The sequence below is a fragment of the Staurois parvus genome, unplaced genomic scaffold (assembly GCF_062004578.1).
Source record: "Staurois parvus isolate SC_StPar_1 unplaced genomic scaffold, SC_StPar_1.0 ptg000570l, whole genome shotgun sequence".
NCBI lineage: Eukaryota > Metazoa > Chordata > Amphibia > Anura > Ranidae > Staurois > Staurois parvus.
In genome coordinates, this window is record NW_028318366.1 from 552,113 (window position 1) to 577,261 (window position 25,149).

The 25,149-nt window shown below is 45.6% G+C and overlaps 1 protein-coding gene across 1 annotated transcript in view; it reads right to left on the reverse strand.

Annotated features, from left to right (window-relative positions):
• Window positions 1–3,641: 3,641 nt before the first annotated feature.
• The window catches only part of LOC149450578 (uncharacterized), a 45,161-nt gene continuing 23,653 nt past the window's right edge, over window positions 3,642–25,149 (reverse strand). Inside the window, exons 8-9 of the mRNA XM_089691703.1 lie at window positions 19,884–19,944; window positions 3,642–5,743 (exon numbers count right to left, since the gene is read on the reverse strand). Of these exons, the coding sequence (XP_089547829.1) occupies window positions 4,682–5,743; window positions 19,884–19,944 (1,123 nt within the window). The 3' untranslated portion in view covers window positions 3,642–4,681. The remainder of the gene's footprint in view (window positions 5,744–19,883; window positions 19,945–25,149) is intronic.

Genomic DNA, 25,149 nt, shown 5'->3' on the forward strand with positions numbered 1-25,149 from the left:
AAGGTTATTATTTTTTTATTATTATACAGGATTTATATAGCGCCAACAGTTTGCTCAGCACTGTACATTATAATGGGAGACAGTGCATGAGACAACACAGTAACAATACGATTCAATACACGAGGGGTTCGGATTGGGGTAGGAAGTTCCAGAGGATGGTGGAAGCCCTGGAGAAGTCCTGGAGATGAGCATGGGAAGAGGAGACCAGGGAACTAGAGAGTAGGAGGTCTTTTGAGGAGCAGAGAATATGTTTTGGGTGGTATTTGGATACCAGATCAGTGATGTTGTTTGGGGCAGTATTATGAACAGCTTTATACGTCAATGTTAGCATTTTGAATTTTATCCGTTGGGCAATCGAGAGGCAGTAGAGGGATTGGCAGAGAGGGGTGGCGGATACTGAGCGGTTAGTAAGGTGGATGAGTCTGGCCGCAGCATTCAAGATAGACTGAAGTGGGGATAGCCTGTGGTGAGGTACGCCAATGAGGAGGGAGTTACAGTAGTCAAGTTGTGATATAATAAGGGAGTGAATGAGTTGCTTAGTGGTTTCCGGGGTTAGGAATGGATGTATTTTGGAAATGTTGCGGAGGTGAAGCCTACATGAGTTTGTCAGCGATTGGACCTGGGGCTGGAAGGACAGATTGGAGTCTAGGATGACACCTAGTGCTCTGGCTTGAGGGGTGGGACTGATGGTGGTGATGTTGGACTTTATGGAGAAGTCGGGGGGGTGTGAGCTGGGGTGAAAACTAGGAGCTCAGTTTTGGAAAGATTTAGTTTGAGGAAGTGGAGTGACATCCAATCTGATATGTCGCTCAGTAGGCTTGTGATACGGGCGGAGACTGAAGGGGTGAGGCAAGGGGTAGAGAGATAGATTTGCATGCCATCAGCATAGAGATGGTAGTTGAAGCCGTGAGAATGTATAAATTGGCCAAGGGAGGAGGTGTAGATGGAGAAGAGAAGGGGCCCAAGGACAGAACCTTGAGGGACCCCAACAGAGAGGGGGAGTGAAGAGGAGATGGCAGCATTATAGGTAACACTGAAGGAGCGTTGTGATAGATAGGAAGAGAGCCAGGAGGCAGCGGAGTCTCTGAGGCCCAGAGAGTGGAGTTTTTTTTTTGAGGAGGGGGTGGTCAACCGTGTCGAAAGCCATAGAGAGGTTGAGGAGTAGGAGCACTAAATAGTGGCCATTAGTTTTGGCAGTTAGCAGGTCATTGGTGACTTTGAGTAGGGCAGTTTCGGTGGAGTGTAGGGGGCAGAAGCCAGACTGTAGAGGATCAAGGAGGTTGTTGTCGGTGAGGTGGGAACTCAGGAAATTATAGACTAAGTGCTCTAGGAATTTGGATGTAAATGGCAGCAGGGAGATGGGTCTAAGGTTGTTTAGGTCGATGGGATCCAGGGAGGGTGTTTTAAGTATGGGAGTGATGTGCGCATGCTTTAGAGGGGAGGGGAAGGCACCAGTAGAGAGGGAAAGATTAAAGATGTGAGTGAAGGAGCGTAGGATGGAGGAAGAGGATGATCATAGAAGTTGTGAGGGTCAAGGGGGCAGGTAGGGAGGTGGGCTTCTGAGAAGACCTTAGTGACCTCTTCAGTAGTAGTGAGGTTGAAGGAGTGGAGTGTAGAGGGGGTTTTAGTGTGAGGAATGCTAGGTGGGTGTCAAGGTCCTACCTTTCCTCAGAGGTTATGCTGCTCCATGTGCTGGCATCCATCTTAGGTTTCTGCAAAGCATGGTGGGAGCCTTTTATGCTTTCAGGCCTCTGCGGCTCCTCCTCCAGAGGGGTGTGGTTGATCACATTTAAGCCTGTTGTCTGCACTTGCTCTTTGCATTCGTGTCCTGTATGATTGTGTTGCAGCAAGCTCTTGTTCTACTCTCGTGGCTCTCCTGGAAACCGACTCGGCTTTGACTAAGACTATTCTCAGCCTTATCCCTTTATCTGACCTCCCGTTGCTGAACCCGGCTCATGACTGAAAGGATCTAGAGAACCTCCATTGTGTTGATGTACGCCATTTTAAGTATTAAGTTAGGTTTTTGCAGATATATTTGAAGTTTAATGGAACTGTTTTAGTTGGCTCAAGGTTGTATCAACAAAAGATAACATGACCCTGAAGTTTTCTTTGCCCGGCTATTTCTCAGAAAGCTAGCAGAAACAGTTTATACCAAGAAATGTCTATGTCATGTTTCATGTAGTCAGCTCATGATGGAAACTTACAAGTTACAGTTTTAGAACTCGCTCCCCCCCCTTATTATTTCTGTATCCTATATAATCTTAGTAATGTCTAATAAACTTTCAACATCTCTGAACATAAGCTGCCGTTATTTCCGTGTTCAAGGGGTGTTCCCAGAATACTGCTGATAGACCAGGAATCTCTCCACATACCGGGGGTCTCTGAGGGGATAAGAAAATCAATCCTTTCACTTACCTGACCTAAATCCAACAGAACACCTCTAGGATATCATGTTTTGGTCCATCCGACGCCACCAGGTTGCAACCAAACCGGATATCGTATGTACTCTCCAGCGCCTCAGGATATGCGCAGCCAAAAGGGAAGCCAAGGGAACCAGGACAGCGACAACCAAAGGAAATGCTTCAGGGGTGCAGCCCTCCTCAGACGGGGAGATCAGCCACTAGATAGAGAATAAACAGGAGGCGCACACACCTTGTGCATTATCCAAGGTTTATTGAAAGGAGTGAAAAATAAAACCATACTCACAGGTGAAGCATGTATCTAAAAAGCATTTGCATAATGACGATGGCCACAACGGCAAGCAAGGTGTTCCAAGTGTCAGTGCGGTCAAATGGCTGACGCGTTTCGGGGATGAATCCCTTTCCTCAGAGCTCCTGACCAGCCTCTGATGCAGATGTGTAGTGGATGGATGATGGGAGTCTTGCTGGTGATCTCTTATTAGTACCCTCCCCCGACGTTGTCAGGCATGAATACAAGCACATGGGGGCCATACAGACTACTGAGGACCATTCTGAGTTGCTGCAATGACATTTCAGCACAATGGATGACAGGCGGTGCCACCTGTGAGACTCGGCATGTGAAGGTAAAATTGCCGCACTGTGAAGCTAAGCATGGAGGTCACAGCAATGTGTACTCACCCAATCAGCTGCTTTCTTCATTTAGAGGTAGGTGATCAGGGGGCGGGTCTGTGACATCAACCTCTTCTAAGCCCCTCCCATCTGATTGTGCCCATTACTCTCCATGACATGCCGAGCAGAACTTGGTTTTCATGTGTCTGCGTTGGGCTGATTTGTGGTCACCATGGATTGAATTATTAGGTGTAAACCAGGCAGACGGCTTGTTCTGGGGATTGTCAGTGATCACATGTCCTGTTATATGGATTCAATATCCATCGTCTGACATCCTAACAGGAGTTCTGTCATTTTTCAGGATGTCAGGAAAAACATGTCCTCCGTCAGTAAATGTTCATGTTGTGTCAGTAATAAAAGTCACGGAGGGTTGGGAACCCTGCAAGGGGGGCAGAGATATGTGACTGCCTAGTCCAGCCTTTCTCAGCCAGGGTTCCTCCAAAGGGTTCTAGGGCTTCCTTGTCACTTCATTGGGCTGTATATGGAAGTGTCACCGACCAGCCGTTTCTGGATACACAGCTTTGTCATCATTGCACACACACACCATTTTGTTTTTCATTCAATACATTTTTTATTATAATTTCACTTTTAACAAGATTGCAGAAAAAATTCAGGAAACAGTAAAATAAGGAATCCGATTGGTCAGGAAGATCCCTTGTCTGGAATGTGAGGGCGGAGTCATTATTATTGGTGTACAATACAATACACAACGTGTTCCATTATTATAACAAAGTATTGTAGAAAAGATCCCAACATGTGACATGGCTGAATGAATGCTGGTCATATTAGTTCATCTATTCTCTAAGTGGGGCGGTATCTATTGGGCCAATCCCTTTTACAAACCACACATAATATCGCCCTTCAAAGTGAAAACAGAAACGATTTGCAGAAAATCAAAGAGTAGAAATATTTTCCGGTGGATCCCCTCTACCCAGACCCCATATGTAGACATAGAACAACAAGCTGTGTTCCCTCTCATGCCGCACTCCTCCAACCACCCAAACCCACACAGAAGCCAAGGGAAATAATGAGAGGAAAGTTCCCCCCTAGTTTGGGGCGGAGTTCTCCTTCCCTCCTGTTGGGGGATGGGAGAAGGATGGACTGAAGACAGAGAGACGCTTCGGGGTCACCACTGTTCTGTAGAGCCTTGAAATGAAGGACATCAACTTCAGAAGTTCTTGTTGTCTGTGTAAAGTTCCCCGATAACGAGATCTGGGCTCTCCCGGCTTCTAGCTCTGTAACCCGCTATATCATTATCAGGAAACGCAACTCCGACACCCAAGAAGGGCTGAAGTTGTGTCCTTCATTTCCAGGATCTACTGACCACTCTGCACCCCGACATTTACTGCACTTCATCCATGTCTTTGGGGGCCTCTCATCTCCTTATCAACTGTTTCTTCCATGATGAAGATCAGCCATGGAGTATATCTGAGGTGTATATCAGGGGGTGCTTCTTCCCCACATGAGAGCTGGGATGTCCAGCAACATTCATCTAGAAGACATTTCCCGCACGGAAGACACTAATACACCTCCAGGGTTGTGTAGGACCCCTGATATACAGGAAGACAGGACTTCAGTGAGGAACACTTCCCTCACTCAGGACAGGAAAGTGGATTCTTCCCCACATGAGATCTCTGATGTCTGTAAAGAGTGGACTTCTGTGAAAAACATTTCCCACACTCAGAACAGGAATACGGCTTCTCCCCCGTGTGAGATCTCTGATGTTGATGAAGACTGAACTTCTGTGAAAAACATTTCCCGCACTCAGAACAGGAATACGGCTTCTCCCCAGTGTGAGATCTCTGATGTTTATGAAGACCGGACATCTCTGAAAAACGTTTTCCACACTCAGAACAGGAAACTGGCTTCTCCCCCGTGTGAGATCTCTGGTGCATGTAAAGATTGGACTTCCTTGTAAAACATTTCCCACACTCAGGACATAAATATGGCTTCTCCCCCGTGTGAGATCTCTGGTGTGTGTAAAGATTGGACTTCAGTGAAAAACATTTCCCACACTCGGGACAGGAATATGCCTTCTCCCCCGTGTGAGATCTCTGATGTGTGTAAAGTTGGGACTTCAGTGAAAAACATTTCCCACACTCAGGACAGGAATATGGCTTCTCCCCCGTGTGAGATCTCTGATGTCTGTAAAGACTGGACTTGTCTGAAAAACATTTCCCGCACTCAGGACAAGAATATGGCTTCTCCCCCCTGTGAGATCTTTTATGCACATTAAGATGGGATTTATGACTGAAGCATTTTACACACTCAGCACAGGAATATGGCTTCTCCCCCGTGTGAGACCTTTTATGCACATTAAGACGGCATTCATAAAGGAAACCCTTCCCGCACTCAGTACAGGAGAATGTCTTCCCTGTTGGAAGGCCGGCCTGGTCCCGCACAGTCTGAGGATCCTCAGGATACGAGGAATCCGATGGTCCATCTACACTGGGTGGTACCGGATGGACATTGGAGGGAGCCGGGTTTTCTCCTGGACTATACTGTGTGATGTCCTCATCTTCTACTTTCCAGTCTGGAGACAAAGTGAGACAATCCTCGGAGGTTTTCCTCATCTCCCGGCCATGGACTAAAATACAAAGACAAAGAGGATTACTAGACAGGAGCTGATTGGTTCCCCCAAACCAGGACTCCGCCCACATCAGGCAGCTTGGTCTCTGAGGAGCTTACAATTCCACCCTCAAGGGAACTAGGAAATGGCTCCTCTGATCTCCTACCAGGTCATTTCTTTATTCATGGACCTTAGTCAGAGAGTGAGGAAACAGCCAGAACTGTCTTTTATAGGAGGGACAGTGATGAAAGGATTATAGGACGAGGGTCCCCACCCCCTCTATCACTCATCGCCATCTTCCCAACATAAGAAGAACTGCACTTCTTTATTTAGTCCATTATTTAGTCATGAAGAACAGCGGGGCTGAGCCCCACCAGAGGTCAGAGAGTGAGGATGGGGGGAGAACAACCAAGATGAAGACTGGACTGATCCTGAAGACCACCATCATTGGGGTATTGACTCCTCCCTCATTATCACTTTCTGTTTAAGGGTCCAAAGTTGGAAAATGTCCAGCTGGTAGGAAATGGGTGTAACAAAGAGAATCCATATTATGTGTATATATAGCAATGGGGGGAGGAGGGAGAGCAGAAGTCAGGACTATGGAATGTACAACATGGAGTATATAGTGCAGGGGTCAGGAGTATGTAATGTACAACATAGAGTATATAGTGCAGGGGTCAGGAGTATGTAATGTACAACATAGAGTATATAGTGCAGGGATCAGGAGTATGTAATGTACAACATAGAGTATATAGTGCAGGGGTCAGGAGTATGTAATGTACAACATAGAGTATATAGTGCAGGGGTCAGGAGGATGTAATGTACAGCATAGAGTATATAGTGCAGGGGTCAGGAGTATGTAATGTACAACACAGAGTATATAGTGCAGGGGTCAGGAGTATGTAATGTACAACATAGAGTATATAGTGCAGGGATCAGGAGTATGTAATGTACAACATAGAGTATATAGTGCAGGGGTCAGGAGGATGTAATGTACAGCATAGAGTATATAGTGCAGGGGTCAGGAGGATGTAATGTACAACATAGAGTATATAGTGCAGGGATCAGGAGTATGTAATGTACAACATAGAGTATATAGTGCAGGGGTCAGGAGTATGTAATGTACAACACAGAGTATATAGTGCAGGGGTCAGGAGTATGTAATGTACAACATAGAGTATATAGTGCAGGGGTCAGGAGGATGTAATGTACAGCATAGAGTATATAGTGCAGGGGTCAGGACTATGGAATGTACAACATAGAGTATATAGTGTAGGGGTCAGGAGTATGTAATGTACAACATAGAGTATATAGTGCAGGGGTCAGGACTATGTAATGTACAACACAGAGTATATAGTGCAGGGGTCAGGAGTATGTAATGTACAACATAGAGTATATAGTGCAGGGGTCAGGAGTATGTAATGTACGACCTAGAGTATATAGTGCAGGGGTCAGGAGTATGTAATGTACAACACAGAGTATAAAGTGCAGGGGTCAGGAGTATGTAATGTACAATATAAGTTATATAGTGTAATGGTCAGGACTGATAATATTGTTATTCAGTAATTAAAGGTCCTTAACCTCCTTGGCGGTATGATTCTTTCCGATTTTTGGTGCTGAAAGCGGTACCATTTTTTTGCATGGAAATATGTATTTTTTTTATTTTAGGCCTGTAATTCTTAGGAATAACTCACTGAAATCTGTCCGGACAAGAGTCTAGTAAACATCCCGGGGATGATAAAATTTGAAACACGTAATCATAAATTATAATTTAATAAATAATCATAAAAAATAATAATATAATAATAATACATTTAATTCAATAATATAATCAAACCAAAAACACTGAAATGTGAAATAGAGCGCCAAGTTAGCACATTGCTGAGCAAAGTCGCAAAATCGTTTTCAGTGTCTGATGACGATTTTCCCCACAAATCATTATCACTCAATTCTGCAAGTGGTTCTGATTTACTATCGCTGTTCTCTAGCCGGTCTAAAACCGCGTCTGACCTAAAGGGACGCTTTTTGGACGCCATGGACGTTTCTCAGTTTCCAGGCAGAAAGAACAGTAAAAATGCAGGCAGGGCGCCGGACAAAGCACTCGGGACAAGATGTATGTGAAATGGGTTGAAACAGCAATGTTTTACTATGTAAAATGTAAAAAAAAAAAAAAAGACATTTTTTAAAATTTTTAAATTTCCCGCCGCCAGCGGCGCCCGTACGTCCCGACGTCACAGGGACAGGACACAGAAGCCGGATGCCGGCATCGGCCGGAGGAGATGGCCAGGGACGCTGCAGGGGACACATCGTGGGAGCGCAGGGTAAGGTAAGTGAAGAACAAATGCCGGAGCAGTGCCGCATGGTATTCCCGAGTGTAGCTCGGGGGGGGGTTACCGTTTGTGGTACTGAAATGTTACCCCGAGCTACAATCGGGAATACCGCCAAGGAGGTTAAAGGGTTGCTTGTCTCCCATCTCCTGAGACTGCACTCAGTGACTTGGGTCTGAGACACTACAGACATATCCCTCCACCCGGCACAGCCAGCAGACCACAGAGAAGGTCCCCTGGAGGAGTCAGGCACAAGGCAGGAGACCCCAGTCACATGTCCTGGGTGCCTACATTATGCAATGCTTATAGGAAAAATCAACATTTTGCTGCCAGCTGAACCCCAGAACCTCCATAAATCCAGTCTAGAGGCATAAATTGTGTCTGCAGCACAGAGAAGGAAGATTATCCGAGAGAAATCCAGGAATACAGGACGGGGAACACAGCTCAGGAAAGTGACCAGGGGATTACAGGCTGATATCACCCAGTCCCCGCCCTACTCTGGACCAATCAGTGAGCAGTATGGGTGGAGGAATGGATTTAGTGTTCATGACCCACCTGTGCTGATCTCTGTAGGAGTGTCCTCCTCTATAAATGTCCCCGTTATTCCATCCTCCTCCATAGACTGCTGATCATCCCTCACATACGCCTCTTCTTCTTCTGCTTTCACCTCAAATTCTATATCGATTGGATCTCCACTCTAAATCAAGGAAATGAGAGAAAATATCATCTGTAAAATATAAGATTTATGATTGTGACATCACACACAAAATCCACACATTGTCTCCCTTCACAGAAGCAGATCACATGTGATATGTGGGTACATTTCCCCTAAATACCGCATGCCATCCTGAAACTGTCCATTTCCTATCCCGTGTTGCGGTATTGACCACAAACACTGAACACGCTCAGTAAATACCGCATGAACAGGCGTTACATTCACAGAAGGAAATAAAGAATGAAATGCATGCGGTCATTAATTAGTGGTGGAGACATGCGGCATTCAGGAAATGTGTACTGCTTGGTAAAGAGTCCTAACCAAATGATGAATCTAAAAAAAAGAATTACAGGCAAGGAACAATTAAGAAAATGGCGTGCAGTCCCACCTCGGGTCTGGTATGGATTTTGAGGGGGACCCCTTGCCAAAATGAAAGAAATACATACCAGACCCCTATCTGAGCATGCAGCTCGGCAGGTCAGTAAACGGGGGGATGAGAAAGCGACCCCCCCTCCTGAAACATACTAGGTCACATGCCCTTAACATGGAGTGGATGTTCTGTTGCAGGGGGGGGCTTTGTCCATATTGATGAAGACAACGGACTCCTCCCTACAACCCAGGCTAGTGGCTGTGGGGGTTTGCAGGCAGAGGACTTAAAACATTTAACAAAGAGGCCCTCAGATCCCTCACCCCATGTGAATGAGTATGGGGTACATGGTGCCCCTAATTAGACACCACAAAAAAGTATTCTGTTAAATACAGCAGGCAGTTTTTGACAAGTCCTTTATTAAAAAAACAAAAATAAAGCAAAATGTGTTGTTCTTTATTTGTGTTTTGCACAACACTTTTTTTGGGGAATGAATAGGGGTGCTATGTACAGGTGTAACTCAAAAAATGAGAATATGGTGCAAAAGTTCATTTATTTCAGTGCAGCAACTTAAAAGGTGAAACTAATATATGAGACTCATTCCATGCAAAGCAAGATAGTTCAAGCCGTGATTTGTCATCATTGTGATGATTATGGCTTACAGCTCATGAAAACCCCAAATCCACAATCTCAGAAAATGAGAATATTCCATGCAATCAATAAAACACGGATTGTACATAGAACAATATCGGACCACTGAAAAGTAGAAGCTGCATATGTACTCAGTACTTGGTTTGGGCCCCTTTTGCAGCAATTACTGCCTCAATGCGGCGTGGCATGGAAGCTATCAGCCTGTGGCACTGCTGAGGTGTTATGGAAGACCAGGATGCTTCAATAGCGGCCTTCAGCTCTTCTGCATTGTTCGGTCTCATGTCTCTCATCTTTCTCTTGGCAATGCCCCATAGATTCTCTATGGGGTTAAGGTCAGGCGAGTTTGCTGGCCAATCAAGCACAGTAATCCCACGGTCAGTGAACCAATGAAGCACAGTGGACCAACACCAGCAGATGACATGGCTCCCCAAATCAACAGACTGTAGAAACTTCACACTGGACTTCAAGCATCTTGCAGTGTGTGCCTCTCCATTCTTCCTCCATACTCGGGGTCCTTGTGCCTCTCCATTATTCCTCCATACTCGGGGTCCTTAGGCCTCTCCATTCTTCCTCCATACTCGGGGTCCTTGGGCCTCTCCATTCTTCCTCCATACTCGGGGTCCTTGGGCCTCTCCATTCTTCCTCCATACTCGGGGTCCTTGGGCCTCTCCATTCTTCCTCCATACTCCGGGTCCTTGGGCCTCTCCATTCTTCCTCCATACTCGGGGGTCCTTGGGCCTCTCCATTCTTCCTCCATACTCGGGGTCCTTGTGCCTCTCCATTCTTCCTCCATACTCTGGGTCCTTGTGCCTCTCCATTCTTCCTCCATACTCGGGGTCCTTGTGCCTCTCCATTCTTCCTCCATACACGGTGTCCTTGGGCCTCTCCATTCTTCCTCCATTCTCGGGGTCCTTGGGCCTCTCCATTCTTCCTCCATACACGGTGTCCTTGGGCCTCTCCATTCTTCCTCCATTCTCGGGGTCCTTGGGCCTCTCCATTCTTCCTCCATACTCGGGGTCCTTGGGCCTCTCCATTCTTCCTCCATTCTCGGGGTCCTTGGGCCTCTCCATTCTTCCTCCATACTCGGGGTCCTTGGGCCTCTCCATTCTTCCTCCATACTCGGGGTCCTTGTGCCTCTCCATTCTTCCTCCATACTCGGGGTCCTTGTGCCTCTCCATTCTTCCTCCATACACGGTGTCCTTGGGCCTCTCCATTCTTCCTCCATTCTCGGGGTCCTTGGGCCTCTCCATTCTTCCTCCATACACGGTGTCCTTGGGCCTCTCCATTCTTCCTCCATTCTCGGGGTCCTTGGGCCTCTCCATTCTTCCTCCATACTCGGGGTCCTTGGGCCTCTCCATTCTTCCTCCATACTCGGAGTCCTTGGGCCTCTCCATTCTTCCTCCATACTCGGGGTTCTTGGTTTCCAAATGACATGCAAAAGTTGCTCTCATCAGAAAAGAGGACTTTGGACCACTGATCAGCAGGCCAGGTCTGTTTTTCTTTAGCCCAGGTAAGACGCTTCTGACGTTTGTTGTTCAGGAGCGGCTTGACAAGAGGAATACGACATTTGAAGCCCATGTCCAGGATCCGTCTGTGTGTGGTGGCTCTTGATGCACTGACTCCAGCCTCAGTCCACTCCTTGTGAAAGTCCCCAACACTTTTGAATGGCCTTTTCCTGACAATCCTCTCCAGGCTGCGGTCATCCCTGCTGCTTGTGCACCTTTTTCTTCCACACTTTTCCCTTCCACATAACTTTCTATTAATGTGCTTTGATACAACACTTTGGGAACATCCAACTTCTTCTGCAATTACCTTTTGAGGCTTTCCCTCCTTATGGAGGGTGTCAATGATGGTGTCAGGTCAGCAGTCTTTCCCATGATTGTGATTCCTACTGAACCAGACTGAGAGACCATTTAAAGGCTCAGGAACCCTTTGCAGGTGTTATGGCTGAATTATCTGATTAGAGTGGAACACTTTGAGCCGAGAATATTCCACCTTTTCACAATATTCTAATTTTCTGAGATTGTGGATTTGGGGTTTTCATGAGCTGTAAGCCATAATCATCACAATGATGACAAATCACGGCTTGAACTATCTTGCTTTGCATGGAATGAGTCTCATATATTGGTTTCACCTTTTAAGTTGCTGCACTGAAATAAATGAACTTTTGCACCAGATTCTCATTTTTGTGAGTTTCACCTGTACTCTATACTCATTCACATTGTGGGGGGGGCTGGGATCTGGGGGCCTCCTTGCTAAAGATGGCTTCCAGATTCCAACAAGCCCCCCACCGACAGCCCCCCACAACCACTGCCCAGGGTTGTGGGAAAGGGACCCTTGTCCCCATTGACACGGGGATAAGGTGCTTTTGAGGTGGCAGAGCGCCCCTGCCCTGAAGCACCCACCCCATGTTGAGGGTATGTGGCCTGGTATGGTTCAGGAGGAAGGTGGGCACTCACTAAGGGTCTGGTATTGATTTTGAAGGGGAACCCACGCCTTTTTTTTTTTATTATTTTGGCATCGGGGGTTCTCATCAAAATCCATACCAGACCTGTCACAGCTGTCAGCGGGGAACTTGGTGGCCGTCTGCTCCTTGTTTACTGGTTGTTGGGGACACTGGCGGCTGCCCTCTCCTTAACAACAAGCAATTTACAAGTGTTGCTATGGACACCAGTGGTAAATTCCCCGCAGGATTCACTACTAAAAAACAGAATGCAGCATCGTACTACATACTGGGATACGGGAAGATACCGCTTTGTGATTGGAGCCCATAGTCTCTACAAGTCCATGTTCTAGATTCTCCATCCCACCAACCTTGTAATAGTGAGGGATGGTGTGACCTTCCTGTGTGGAATCCCGGGAATACAGAGGACGGGGACATCTCTCTGGTGGGTTCCTGGTATTAGGTGGTTCCATCATATCCTTGTGTCCTTCTGAAAACTCCTCCATCACTCCATACTCCTCATCCTCCTCTTTATACTCTTCTTTAACATCAATATTATCATCCCCGAGGATTCCACTCTGAAAGATATAATAAAACATTCATTGTAACAAACATGCTGTGTATAAATCACAACTACCAATAATTGTCATCATCTACCTGATGATGGTGAGGGATGGTGTGACCTTCCTGTGTGGAATCCCGGGAATACAGAGGACGGGGACATCTCTCTGGTGGGTTCCTGTAGCTGGATGACTCCACCATGGTGTCCTGGTACAGATCTTTGTGTTTCTTTAGAAGCTCTGACTCCTCCATCCCCCCATCCTCATCCTCTTTTATCTCTTCTTTAACCTCAACTTTAGGATCTCTCAGGTTTCCACTCTGAATATATAATAAAAATGCCATCAATGGTAACAATGCAGATAATGTACAGATCCTAATGATACTATCAGTGATTGTTCCTCATCTACCTGATGATGGTGAGGGATGGTGTGACCTTCCTGTGTGGAATCCCGGGAATACAGAGGACGGGGACATCTCTCTGGTGGGTTTCCATGACTGGATCCATCTGTAGGAAACACACACACTGACTGAATCCATTGTTTCTATGTGTTTATCAGATGATGGGGGATCTAGGTGGATCCTCCGTACTGCTCTCTCCTTTACAATAAAGTCTCCTCTTACCCGGTGATGTGAGGGGCGGCTGATTGTCCATCATGACGTCCTTGTAGAGATCCTTGTGTCCTTCTAAATACTCCCACTCCTCCATGGAGAAATAGACAGTGACACCCTGACACCTTATAGGAACCTGACACACACAATGATACAGTCACCATCCAGACACATCCCTTGTCTGTTACTGGAGAATGTCCCAGAATTCCCGGCACCGCTCACCTCTCCTGTCAGCAGCTCAGTGATCTCTCTGGTGACTTCTAGAATCTTCTTCTTCTTTCTCTCTTCTATCAGGGAGGGAGGTGGAGGCAATGTGATGTCATATGATCTCCAGACTTCACAGGAGGAAAACTCTACATCTGAACACAAAGAGTCACATCAAATGATATTCCCAGAATCCTCCTCACCTCTCCATTCAGGTCTCCATTTTAATAAAGCCCCACTTCAAAATGAAGTATAATTCCCCCCCACAGGACCCCCACACTACGCAGGGTATAGGCTTGTTCTGACTATTGAGAATACCAAGGGACACCCACATTCTAAGAGCATCAGAAAAAAAAGCCAGCCGGAGGGACATTTTGAGGAGAAGCTGTGAGGTCAGTGTGATGTCATAGGATTCTCTGACTGTGGATGGAGGGACATGGGGAGAAGGAGCTGTGAGGTCAGTGTGATGTCATAGGATTCTGACTCTGGATGGAGGGACATTGGGAGGAGGAGCTGTGAGGTCAGTGTGATGTCATAGGATTCTCTGACTGTGGATGGAGGGACATTGGGAGAAGGAGCTGTGAGGTCAGTGTGATGTCATAGGATTCTGACTCTGGATGGAGGGACATTGGGAGGAGGAGCTGTGAGGTCAGTGTGATGTCATAGGATTTTCTGACTCTGGTTGGAAGGACATTGGGAGGAGAACTGTGTGGTCAGTATGATGCAGGGGTGGACTGACAACTCATGGGGCCCCCGGGCAATAGGGGATCATGGGGCCCCTGTGTCCTTGCCCAAACTCAAAAAAGCCTATGAAAAAGGTACAATGGGCATCTCATGGGGCCCCCAACTGACCCTGGGCCCTCGGGCAGTGCACGAGTTTCCGAATGGTCAGTCCACCCCTGGTATGATGTGATAGGATTCTCTGACTCTGGTTGGAGGGACATTGGAGGAGGAGCTGTGAGGTCAATGCGATGTCATAGGATTCTCTGACTCTGGATGGAGGGACATTGGGAGGAGGAGCTGTGAGGTCATTGTGATGTCATAGGACATATAGACTCTGGATGGAGGGACATTTGGATGGGGAGATTTGAGGGGTCCTCTATATGAGGCTCCCATATAAACCAAATCCTTGTTCCTGGGTGCGTCCTACCTCTCCTAAACTGAAGAGTGACCTTTGACCTTTACCATCCAGAAATCTGTCCGGAATCTGTGGAAGTAAGCTGTCATGTGATCAGGTGACGTGCGGAGGAACGGAGTGTAAATAGCAGACAATTGTCTCCAGAGCCCCTAATGGTGGGGATGGATTTGGCGGCGTGCTGGTGCCAAGTTTCCTCCCCCCAGGGTCACTGCAGGTGTGGAGAAAAGCTATGTAAGAGGATATGGAGGAGAGATGAGGAGGAGATCCAGGAATCAGGAGAAAGGTCAGGGCAAGCAACAGACGAGCACATCCAAGAGACCAAGCCGGGGTCACTACACAGAAAATCAATCCAAGGAAACAACAGGCAGGACGAGGAATAGCAAGAAGGAGCTGAGAGACAAATGAGAATATTGCTCAGCCAATGGGAGATGATCTCAGCATGACTTCCATCATGAAGGAGATGAGGGGGAGGGGAGGAAGTCACTGAAGGTGACCATAGATCCATGGAAATTCAGCTGGTTCAGCAGGGATCGCTCACATTTCCATCCATGTGTGGTCACTGCCGGATAAAAGCCACTCCCCCAGCGGCTACAGCCAATAGCTTCAGTGCTGATCTGTGTATTCTGAGAGCGGAGGAGTCCCCCATTGTCAGAATACAAGAGTGCAGTGGGGAGGATTCCCCCATCCACCTCCAATGTGTGGATGGGGGAATCGCTTCAGTTTTTATGGTCATCCCGCTGGCTGAACGATAAAACTGAACCATGTAGGCCAGCTTTGGGAGCAAATATATTATCATCAACTCCTCCCCCTGAAGGGGTTAATCTACATATTACCTCCTCTGCTGCCAGATCCAGGAATGTCTCCTCTCTGCTTCCTCATTCATAGAACGTCCTGTCTGTACCTGACATCACTTCCTGTCTGTACCTGACATCACTTCCTGTCTGTCTTCCATAGAGACTTCCTGTCTGGGTAGAAGTGAGATCCCCACCTTGTGGAGCTCAGAGGAACTGCAGCCCCGAGAAGCGTCTGGTAGTGTGACCCCGGCCTTGTGCTGGGTGTGTATGGACTGTAGATCCTTATAGAGGGGTCACCTCCACTCCCACTAAGGGGGACAGAAATATATGACTGCTCGGGGGAGGGGTTTTGGCCCATTTGATTTTGCAGTAACATTGATTGCAGATTTAGTCCTGTAGAACATCTGGTATATGGATACAAAGCCCCCCAGCTGGGAGTAAAGGGTGGAAATGGCTGGTGACCCCCAGATTTGGGCAATGATGTCATCACTATAAATGGATAAAACCCGCGCTATGTGTAACAACTCCAAACCTACAAAAACCTTCTAGCGGACTGCTGCTGTAACAAAGGGAAGGATTCCAAGTCATCTAGAAGAGCATTATGTGTCACAGCGCTGTCCTATTGTGTGTGCACAGAAATCATCACAAATACACTACAAATATGTGGAGACATTCAGAGATAAAGAGCTCGGGGCTCCAAATCCTATTCTCTGCACATCCACTGCTTCCACTTTACACCCACTTCATTGGTCTTATGGGGTTTATCAATAAATGAAGGAAACTGAACCGTGTGCAAATCCATCCACAACATAAAGTGCTTTGTGCTCAAGATGCTGCTCCCTGCACATCCACTGCTTCCACTTTACACCCACTTCATTCATCTCATCAGATTTGCTGCTATAGGAAATCATGTATAATGATGTCCCATCTCGCTGTTTGTAAAAACAATTCTGCAGCTAATTGGCCACTAGGATTGCTTTTACATGAAAGCCGACCACCAGCTAATAAACCAGCACTAGAATGATGCCTGTAGCTGCAAGCATCCTCCAGTACATTCCAGTACATTGCTGGTCCATGTTGGACATATATGTACCAGCAGAGAACACGGACATACGATGAATCGGGTCTGCGGACCAATATGACTGCAATTCATTCTTTTCTGTAATGTCCATGTTGGGGGTTCGGCCCAGAAATGTTTTAATTTCATAAACGGTGATAGAGTTCCATGTGAATTGTGTGACAAGAGCTGAATTTGGGGGGCGGCCATGTATTGTGGTGTATAAATTGCCTTGGCCCACAATTGGTACAAATCTTCTGTGAAGAACAGTGGAGGGGCTGAACACTAGTGCTGGCAGTGACCGGGCCGATCCGGCTAACACTGAGTATTGGGGACACTATACAAAGCCGGCACTAGTATAGTTCTGTTCATGATCAATATATTGATCCGTACAAACACTATACTAGTAATGGCGGTGATCAGCGACCTATAGCATGAGTGCGACAGTGTGCGGCCAATCTAACGCCAGCTGACCCTGGCTGGGAGGGGCTTACTGACCCTGACACTATCTGATGTCACTAGTGGCAGGAATACAGAGATCAGTGAAACATTCTATATACTGACACTGTACTAATGGCACTGGCTGGGTGATAAGGTTTGGTCATGGTTCCCTACCTACACGGGATGGGGAATAAGGTGTGGTCATGGTTCCCTACCTACACGGGATGGGTGATAAGGTGTGGTCATGGTTCCCTACCTACACAGGATGGGGAATAAGGTGTGGTCATGGTTCCCTACCTACACGGGATGGGTGATAAGGTGTGGTCATGGTTCCCTACCTACACGGGATGGGGAATAAGGTGTGGTCATGGTTCCCTGCCTACACGGGATGGGGAATAAGGTGTGGTCATGGTTCCCTACCTACACGGGATGGGTGATAAGGTGTGGTCATGGTTCCCTACCTACACAGGATGGGGAATAAGGTGTGGTCATGGTTCCCTACCTACACGGGATGGGTGATAAGGTGTGGTCATGGTTCCCTACCTACACGGGATGGGTGATAAGGTGTGGTCATGGTTCCCTACCTACACAGGATGGGGAATAACACTCATGATAAATAATTACACAAACATTATTGATGATATACTGGAGAGGACCTCTAAGGACATGGGGTTGCTAAATACTGAGACCAGAGCTATTAGAGAACAGCTGGAGATGCCAGAATTAGCTATTGAAAGCATGAGTGCTGCTCTGACAGGTCTGTGTGAGATGACAGAGGACATTTATCAGTCAGGGATACGCCAGTAGGAGGAGCTCGAGCGGCAGCGCAATGACGTCATACCCGGCGTTGACGCCATCTTGGTGCACCCGGATATATCCACACGTGCAGTACACCCATGCTGTAGTGGATCTAATGCTGTGAAAACATCTACAGATGTGAGTAGATCCGTCTTTATATTTTAACAATAAAAGATTTCACACTATATCGGATTTTCTTACTTCATTGGGGACTGAAGGGAAATGTATGTCTTTTAGGTCTGTCATTTTGTTTTCCCCACTCCATTTTATATTTTGTACTAACATGTTGGTTAATTGTTTTGTATTATACCCAGAATGAGTTAATGAAAATATTCTTCTTCTAGCTTAGCCTTGGTAGAGATAGAGATAGTATCCAATTATTTCTTTGTATTAACAGCACCTGTTTATGATATAATTAAAAGTCAAATACTTCTGTCCCATGGGAAAATAATTGTTGGATACTTGTAACTGATTTCAAGGCCTGAGAAAGTCATGTTCATAGCCTTGACAAGTATCTAGCGAGATTCTATTGTATGTAGTAGATAAGTGTTTTAAAACAATTTACAAACTTTTATTGTTGGGAAAATGAAACCCCGTTTCTCATCACTTTTCAGAATTGACGTCAATGTTGTATTTTTGTATTCAGCCAATCAAATACTGACAACTCAGCTTTTTGATACTCTGTGCCCCACCTTTCTTTTTTCTGTTATATTAATTTTCTTCCCGCTAATAAACTTGAGAGATTGATTTTACCTATCACTGTGTGTATGTGTATGTCTATTGTCTTTCTCTTCTGAGATGAAGTCAATCTCCCCGACGCGTCCGTACCTGAAACTGACTATAAAGACTGATAGCCAGGGGCTATGGACAACCTTTCAGGGACGAGTTTGGAAGGTCATTGGCCCTGAGAAGCAGGAGAGTTCAGGGGAGACCCCGGTACAGAGGAGGAGAGAGTCCCAACATTACTACTAACAAGGAAGCTTTCCTGTGGAACAGCAATACTGCAAGGCTCATTGGCCCTGTGTGGCCGGGGCAGGAAGGTGAGGGGGCATCCCAGCCACTGAGGACTGTCACTGATTGGTTGCACATGAAGATCATAATTATTAATTAATAATTAATTAATTAATTAATTAATAATTATTATCATGAATTGATTTTTTCCGTTTAAGGACACTTTATTATTGTGTTGTGCATGCCACACACCATGAAGGGGTTTATGCCCCCATGTAGCATGTATTGAGGGACACAAGGACTATTGCACTTTATAGGCCATCTGGAATATTGGGGTTCTATTTACTTCTATACACTTATGTGTTTCTATCACATCCTTGTAAGAGTTTTCTATATGTGCTCACATCAGTTTATTTGTATTATTCCATTATATTTGTCTCTGTGATATTATTGTCTAGCGCTGCACTACCTATATATTCATCTCAGCCCCCCTGACCACATTGTGACCCCTCTGGCTATCACACCTGAGCTGCTAATCAGCTTCTGACCAACCATTAGGGTGTAGATCCCCCTGGCTGAACTAGGAGGGCGCTACAATGTATAATCTTCTACCTCAAAAGTCCAATTTTACTAGAAATACAAAAAGTATATGTGAGCTAGAAGGAATCACTCTCCTGTGGGAACACTTCAAACATTAGAGCTCCCCCTAGCTGCAGCCTGGTAATGACATTACTAGGAGGTCTGTTCATTTATCTGCTCCATACTTCCCGTCTTTATATAATTTAACATAACATAATACAATATAATAGAATATATTATATCTCCTGACATTTAGGGGTCTATTCATAAAAAACATTTGTCTAGCAGAGCGCTCAGTGACAAAGCACGTACATTCCTTCTGTGTGAATGGGGAACAATTTAAAATGAATTTTGACTTAAAATGGAAAATGTTGCCTTTTGTTAGAATTTCTATGAGGAAGATCATATTTTCATCGTTTCCCCGGGTTGAACCATGGAAGTTATTATACCAAATAATACACAAGGGTCATTTTCAGGTCTCAAGTCTCACAAGGGACAAACTTTTCCCCAACTGAAGTATTTAGTTCTGTGTATAGAGAAGGAATGGAAGCTGGGACCCCTCAGTGCAGGAACAAGGGGGGGGTGATTACAAACACCAAATAATCCCGTGGTGGTCCCCACATCCTCCAGTCTAGCTGAGATGTCATTGTTCTGCCAACGAGAAGGATGAACAAGTGGAAGAGATGCAGTATATGGAAGTATTCTCTACGTTTCTGCAGACACAGGGACCATTATTTCAAGCTGAGGGATTCTGGGAGAGCTCAGGAATAAACGTCACAATGGAAGAGTTTCTGTCCTCCAATGTAATGAGGACAAGAGAAGTCCCACATCATGGATTATACACTGTGTCACGGATAAAATGCACGCCCATGACGACTAGATAACCAAGGCGTGGTCTGCCCGTGACTTGGGGTAAAGAGGGAATGAGGGGGACTTTGAGCATAGAAGACTGGTCAGGATACCCTTTCACAGCCCGCACTACCTCTGGCCACCACTATAGGGAGATTCCACTCCAGCTGGGTGACCACACACAGGCAGATATGAATCTTATATACAATCTGGTGCACGCTAAGGATTGAGGAGCAGTCTAGCAATTGGCACACCCTTCTAGGATTCCTCCAGCTATCCTACAAGCTAGAACCCCAGTGTTAATCACTCTTCTACTGTCCACACACCTCCACACCAGACACACAACACACGGTAGCTTGCCACCACCCAACAGTTTGTCCACAGACTGGTCTACTGGGCCACCACACACACACAGATCACCGTCTGGCAGATCTATGTTACAATCTGCAGGCAATCTGCCAACACGCAGTACAATTGCATACAGATTGGCAATGAACTTAGACCGAGCACATAGACTCTACAATACAACAATCTCTCCGGAGATATGAGCCCGAGCTTAGTACACAGAAGTCACTTATTCATTTTATGATGTAATATCCCGAAAGTGGGCAATGTATTAAATATGTACAAAGAAAAAAAAGTTGCAGAAAATACAAAAAGACACACAATTGGCTATTCACAATAAAATAAAAGGGAATAAAAACAGAAATAAAACTTTTACCAAGATTTATCCTGAGACTGGAGCAAGTCAGAGAAAGTCCACGATTCACCAGTCACATGGAACCGGCTCCGTACAAATCACCCCGTCCATATCTCAGGGTCCTCAATTTATTGAAATATGGATATGGGCTGCACATGAGCCCTTGGCCAATCAACCCTGGGGGGTGTTCCTGTAGCAGCCCATAGGATGTTCTGGGTTCTGAAGTGCCCAGAGCTGAATGGGCCAGGAATGGTTTGGATCACTTGGTCAGCGATAGAATTTCCGACACCAGTGTGTTAGTCCGAACACAACAGTACCAATCGCTGTTCAGCTGTTGCAATCAGGCACCATAGAACTGTTTCCTGTGTTTCTCTGGGATTCCACAGGGGCTACAAATACAGTTTTACATGCAGATGTAGCCTACAGTGTGTCCAATCAGAAGGAAGTATTTTCATCTCTCTGCAACAAATATTTTAGCTTTTATGAGATGACATACATTCCTTTGATTTGTGGATATAAATCAAAGCTGACAGAAACTTCGGAGCCTTCTCAAGGTCTCCTGCTGACTCTTGTAGCCGAAATGACTAAGATTCTTCTTCTAGGTTCAAGAAGGTGGCAAACTCTGGCTACATAGGTGACAACATTGTATTGGCATCCAGGTGACACCTCTACCCTAGAAGCTGCTCTGTCCTTTCAGATGCTAATTGGTGAACATATGTCTCTGACCGAATACTGAACACTGATTGGTGAACATATGTCTCTGACTGAATACTGAACACTTATCTGTAATAACATGGAATAAAACTAGATTCACAATTACATATTTCTACTGATCACCTCACATCTCAGCTACCCGACCCTTACATTTATGTTACGCACTGCTCCAAAAAATGAAAGGAACACTTTGAAAACCCATCAGATCTCAATGAGGAAAAATCTCCTGCTGGATCTCAATACTGACATGGGCTGGGTAATGTGTTAGGAATGTAAGGATGCCCCATTGTTTGATGGAAATTAAAATGATCGACCTACAGAGAACTGAATTCAAAGGCACCCCAAAAATCAAGAAAAAATGATGCAGTAGGTGAGTCCATTTTACCGAAATTTAATTGCAGCAACTCAGAATGGTCCTCGGTAGATTGTATGGCCCCCACATGCTTGCATGCATTCCTGACAATGTTGGGGCATGCTCCTAATGAGACCACAGATGGTGTCCTGAGGAATTTCATCACTGTGCTCCTGGACAGTCTAAAGTGCAACCGGGCAGCTTGGATGAATCTAAACATGACATCCCAGAGGTGTTCTATTGGATTTAGGTCAGGCCAGCATGGGGGCCATTCAGTGGTATTAATTCCTTCATCCTTCAGAAACTGCCTGCACACTTTCGCCACATGAGGCCAGGTATTGTCGTGCACCAGGAGGAACCAAGGACCCAATGCACTAGGAGGAACCCAGGACCCACTGCACCAGGAGGAACCCAGGACCCACTGCACCAGTGTAGGGTCTGAAAATGGGTCCAAAGATTCATCCCAATACCTAATGGCAGTCAGCGTGCCATTGTCTAGCCTGTAGAGGTCTGTGTGTCCCTCCATGAATATGCCTCCTCAGACCATCAGTGACCCACCACCAAAACTGTCATGCTGAATGATGTTAAAGGCAGCAGAACGTTCTCCATGGCTTCTCCAGACCCTTTCATGTCTGTCACATGTGCTCAGGGGGAACCTGCTCTCATCTGTGAAAAGCACAGGGTGCCAGTGGTGGACCTGCCAATTCTGGTGTTCAATGGCAAATGTCAATCCAGCTCTATGGTGCTGGGTAGTGAGCACAGGGCTTACTAGAGGATTTTGGGCCCTCAGGCCACCCTCATGAAGTTCCTCCTTGCACAAAGGAGCAGATACGGTTTTGCTGGTGGGTTAAGGAACTTCTACGGCCCTTTCCAGCTCTCCTAGAGTAACTGCCTGTCTCCTGGAATCACTTCCATGCTCTTGTCTCCTGGAATCTCCTCCATGCTCTTGTCTCCTGGAATCTCCTCCATGCTCTTGTCTCCTGGAATCTCCTCCATGCTCTTGCTGGGAGACACAGCAAACCTTCTTGCAATGGCAAGTGTTGAAGTGCCATCGTGGAGGAGTTGGACTACCTGTGCAACCTCTGTATGGTCCAGGTATGACCTCATGCTACCAGTAGTGACACTGACCCGAGCCAAAAGAAAAACTAGTGAAGAACAGTCAGTAAAGATGAGTAGGGAAAAAAATGTCAGTGGCCTCCACCTGTAAATTCCTGTTTTGAGGGTTGTCTCATTGTTGCCCATCTAGTGCACCTGTTGTTAATTTCATTAACACCAAAGCAGCTAAAACTGATTAACAGCCCCCTCTGCGACTTCACTGACCAGATCAATATCTCAGGAGTCTCATTGACTTGATGCTAGACTCTGATTAATAAGTCTTTCATTCATTTTTTGAGCCGCGTATTATGAATGCTAACTCTACAAAGCTGCAGATCTGTGAGAGTTCTTTTCTGGATTCTTCTGTTTATAGATTACTGAGACCTTTACAGTAAGATGTACATTTCCTCATGTAATGTTCTATTTGTGTGTTTTGTTTTTTATGTTTCACTTCCCTCCACCCATCAACCAATAAGTTTGGAGACCACTGCTCTAGTGGGACCAGGGAAAAGAAAGAAGAGATGCAGCAGAGCACAGCACTGGATCAAGAATAAACTCAGGGTAAACGGATCCACCTTGCATTAGAGTGGAAAGCCAGCTGTGATGACATTTGCGTGCTGCTGCCCAGAATCTCTGGCGAGAAGGGGGAGTACTTTAGTCCACAGACACACTCCCGGGATGGATTACTGCTACCCAGCCTAACCAGAGGGATACCACCTACCAGGAGCTCATAGGGGGACCCCTAGTGGAAGAGGACCATCAGCCTCATACCCAACAGAGGGAGGACCACCACTATCAGATGACATCTGGATTATTTATACACAAAACCGCATTTATTATGTGCGTCCGGTGAGTGCGCATTGCCTTATCACTACCACACGGGTACCGGGTCTCTAAGTCACCTGAGCACTTATATCTTTATATTGATTTGCTGGACTATCTTCTTCGGCTTTTGAACTTTTATTTATATATATTTACAATTTAATAAGGATTTATTTTCATTTCTTTACACACATTGGTTTTAACATCGAGCGCTGCACTTTATATATACATTGCTATTTCCTAGGGTGATATTGGTACCTTTTTTGTGCATAGCAGCTTGTTACCTATATACTTAGGCGCTTGTACTACTTACTGCATACATTTTTGTTTTTTCTGTTGGTTGGACTGGATGGATTGGTGTCTTTTTTCCATCCAGATGAACTCTGTAACTATGTAACAAGGTGACTCCAGTAACACTGCTGAGACTCATTTTGTTTTCGTGAAAAGGTACAAAAAGGAACCTCCCTGTTTCCATATAATTCATGCTATATGAAAAGACGTGATGGGGATAAAATACCAGATTGTCTCATAAGAATGTAGGACGTATATTATGGTATGTTTGCTGATTTGTAATCCCATGATATATATTTAGTGTGTTGGAGTTTATCGGTATTGTTAGGAATATTGTATGCATGCTACCAAAGCCGTAATCAATCAGTAGATCAGTATACAAATTATTCTTTTATTATCTCTCCTCTGTGTGTACAACTATTATTCTAATTGCTTTATGTAATCCAACCTCCTGATAGTTACAATTCTCCATTTAATCACTGTTACACCAAAACGTAATGATTGTAAATGAGGAATAATATCTACTCTCCAAGGCATTCTATAGATTTCACAAGGGACAATTTGTTATAGTGAAATATTCATTTTTCCCGATCACAGATTAGTTACATCTTTCCCCAAATAAACTCAGACCAGACAATTCTTATCCAAGGATGACACCCAGTGGCCATGGGAGGTAATGCTTGAGTAAACATGGGTTAGAGAATCAGATTCCCCAATCACAGAGAAGGTTCCACCTCCTGGCCAGGTTTATTCAGATTTGATGAGAGTATAAGTCATAACTAGATAAAACCGGCAGGAACACTCACAGAGGGAGGACCGCCATCTGGAAGGTAGACATCATCTCAGACTCAGATCATCTAAAGACACTCATCAACTGAAGAAGAGACGCCATTTTGTGGAAGCTCAATCCCAACCGTTAATTGGCAGCCATCTTTGAGTCTGATCATCAGTTCTCCAAAAAGATGACCTGGTACTTGGAGTGTAATTATATATTTTCTGTTGATTTTGCTTGCTTAGACTAGTAAGTCAATTG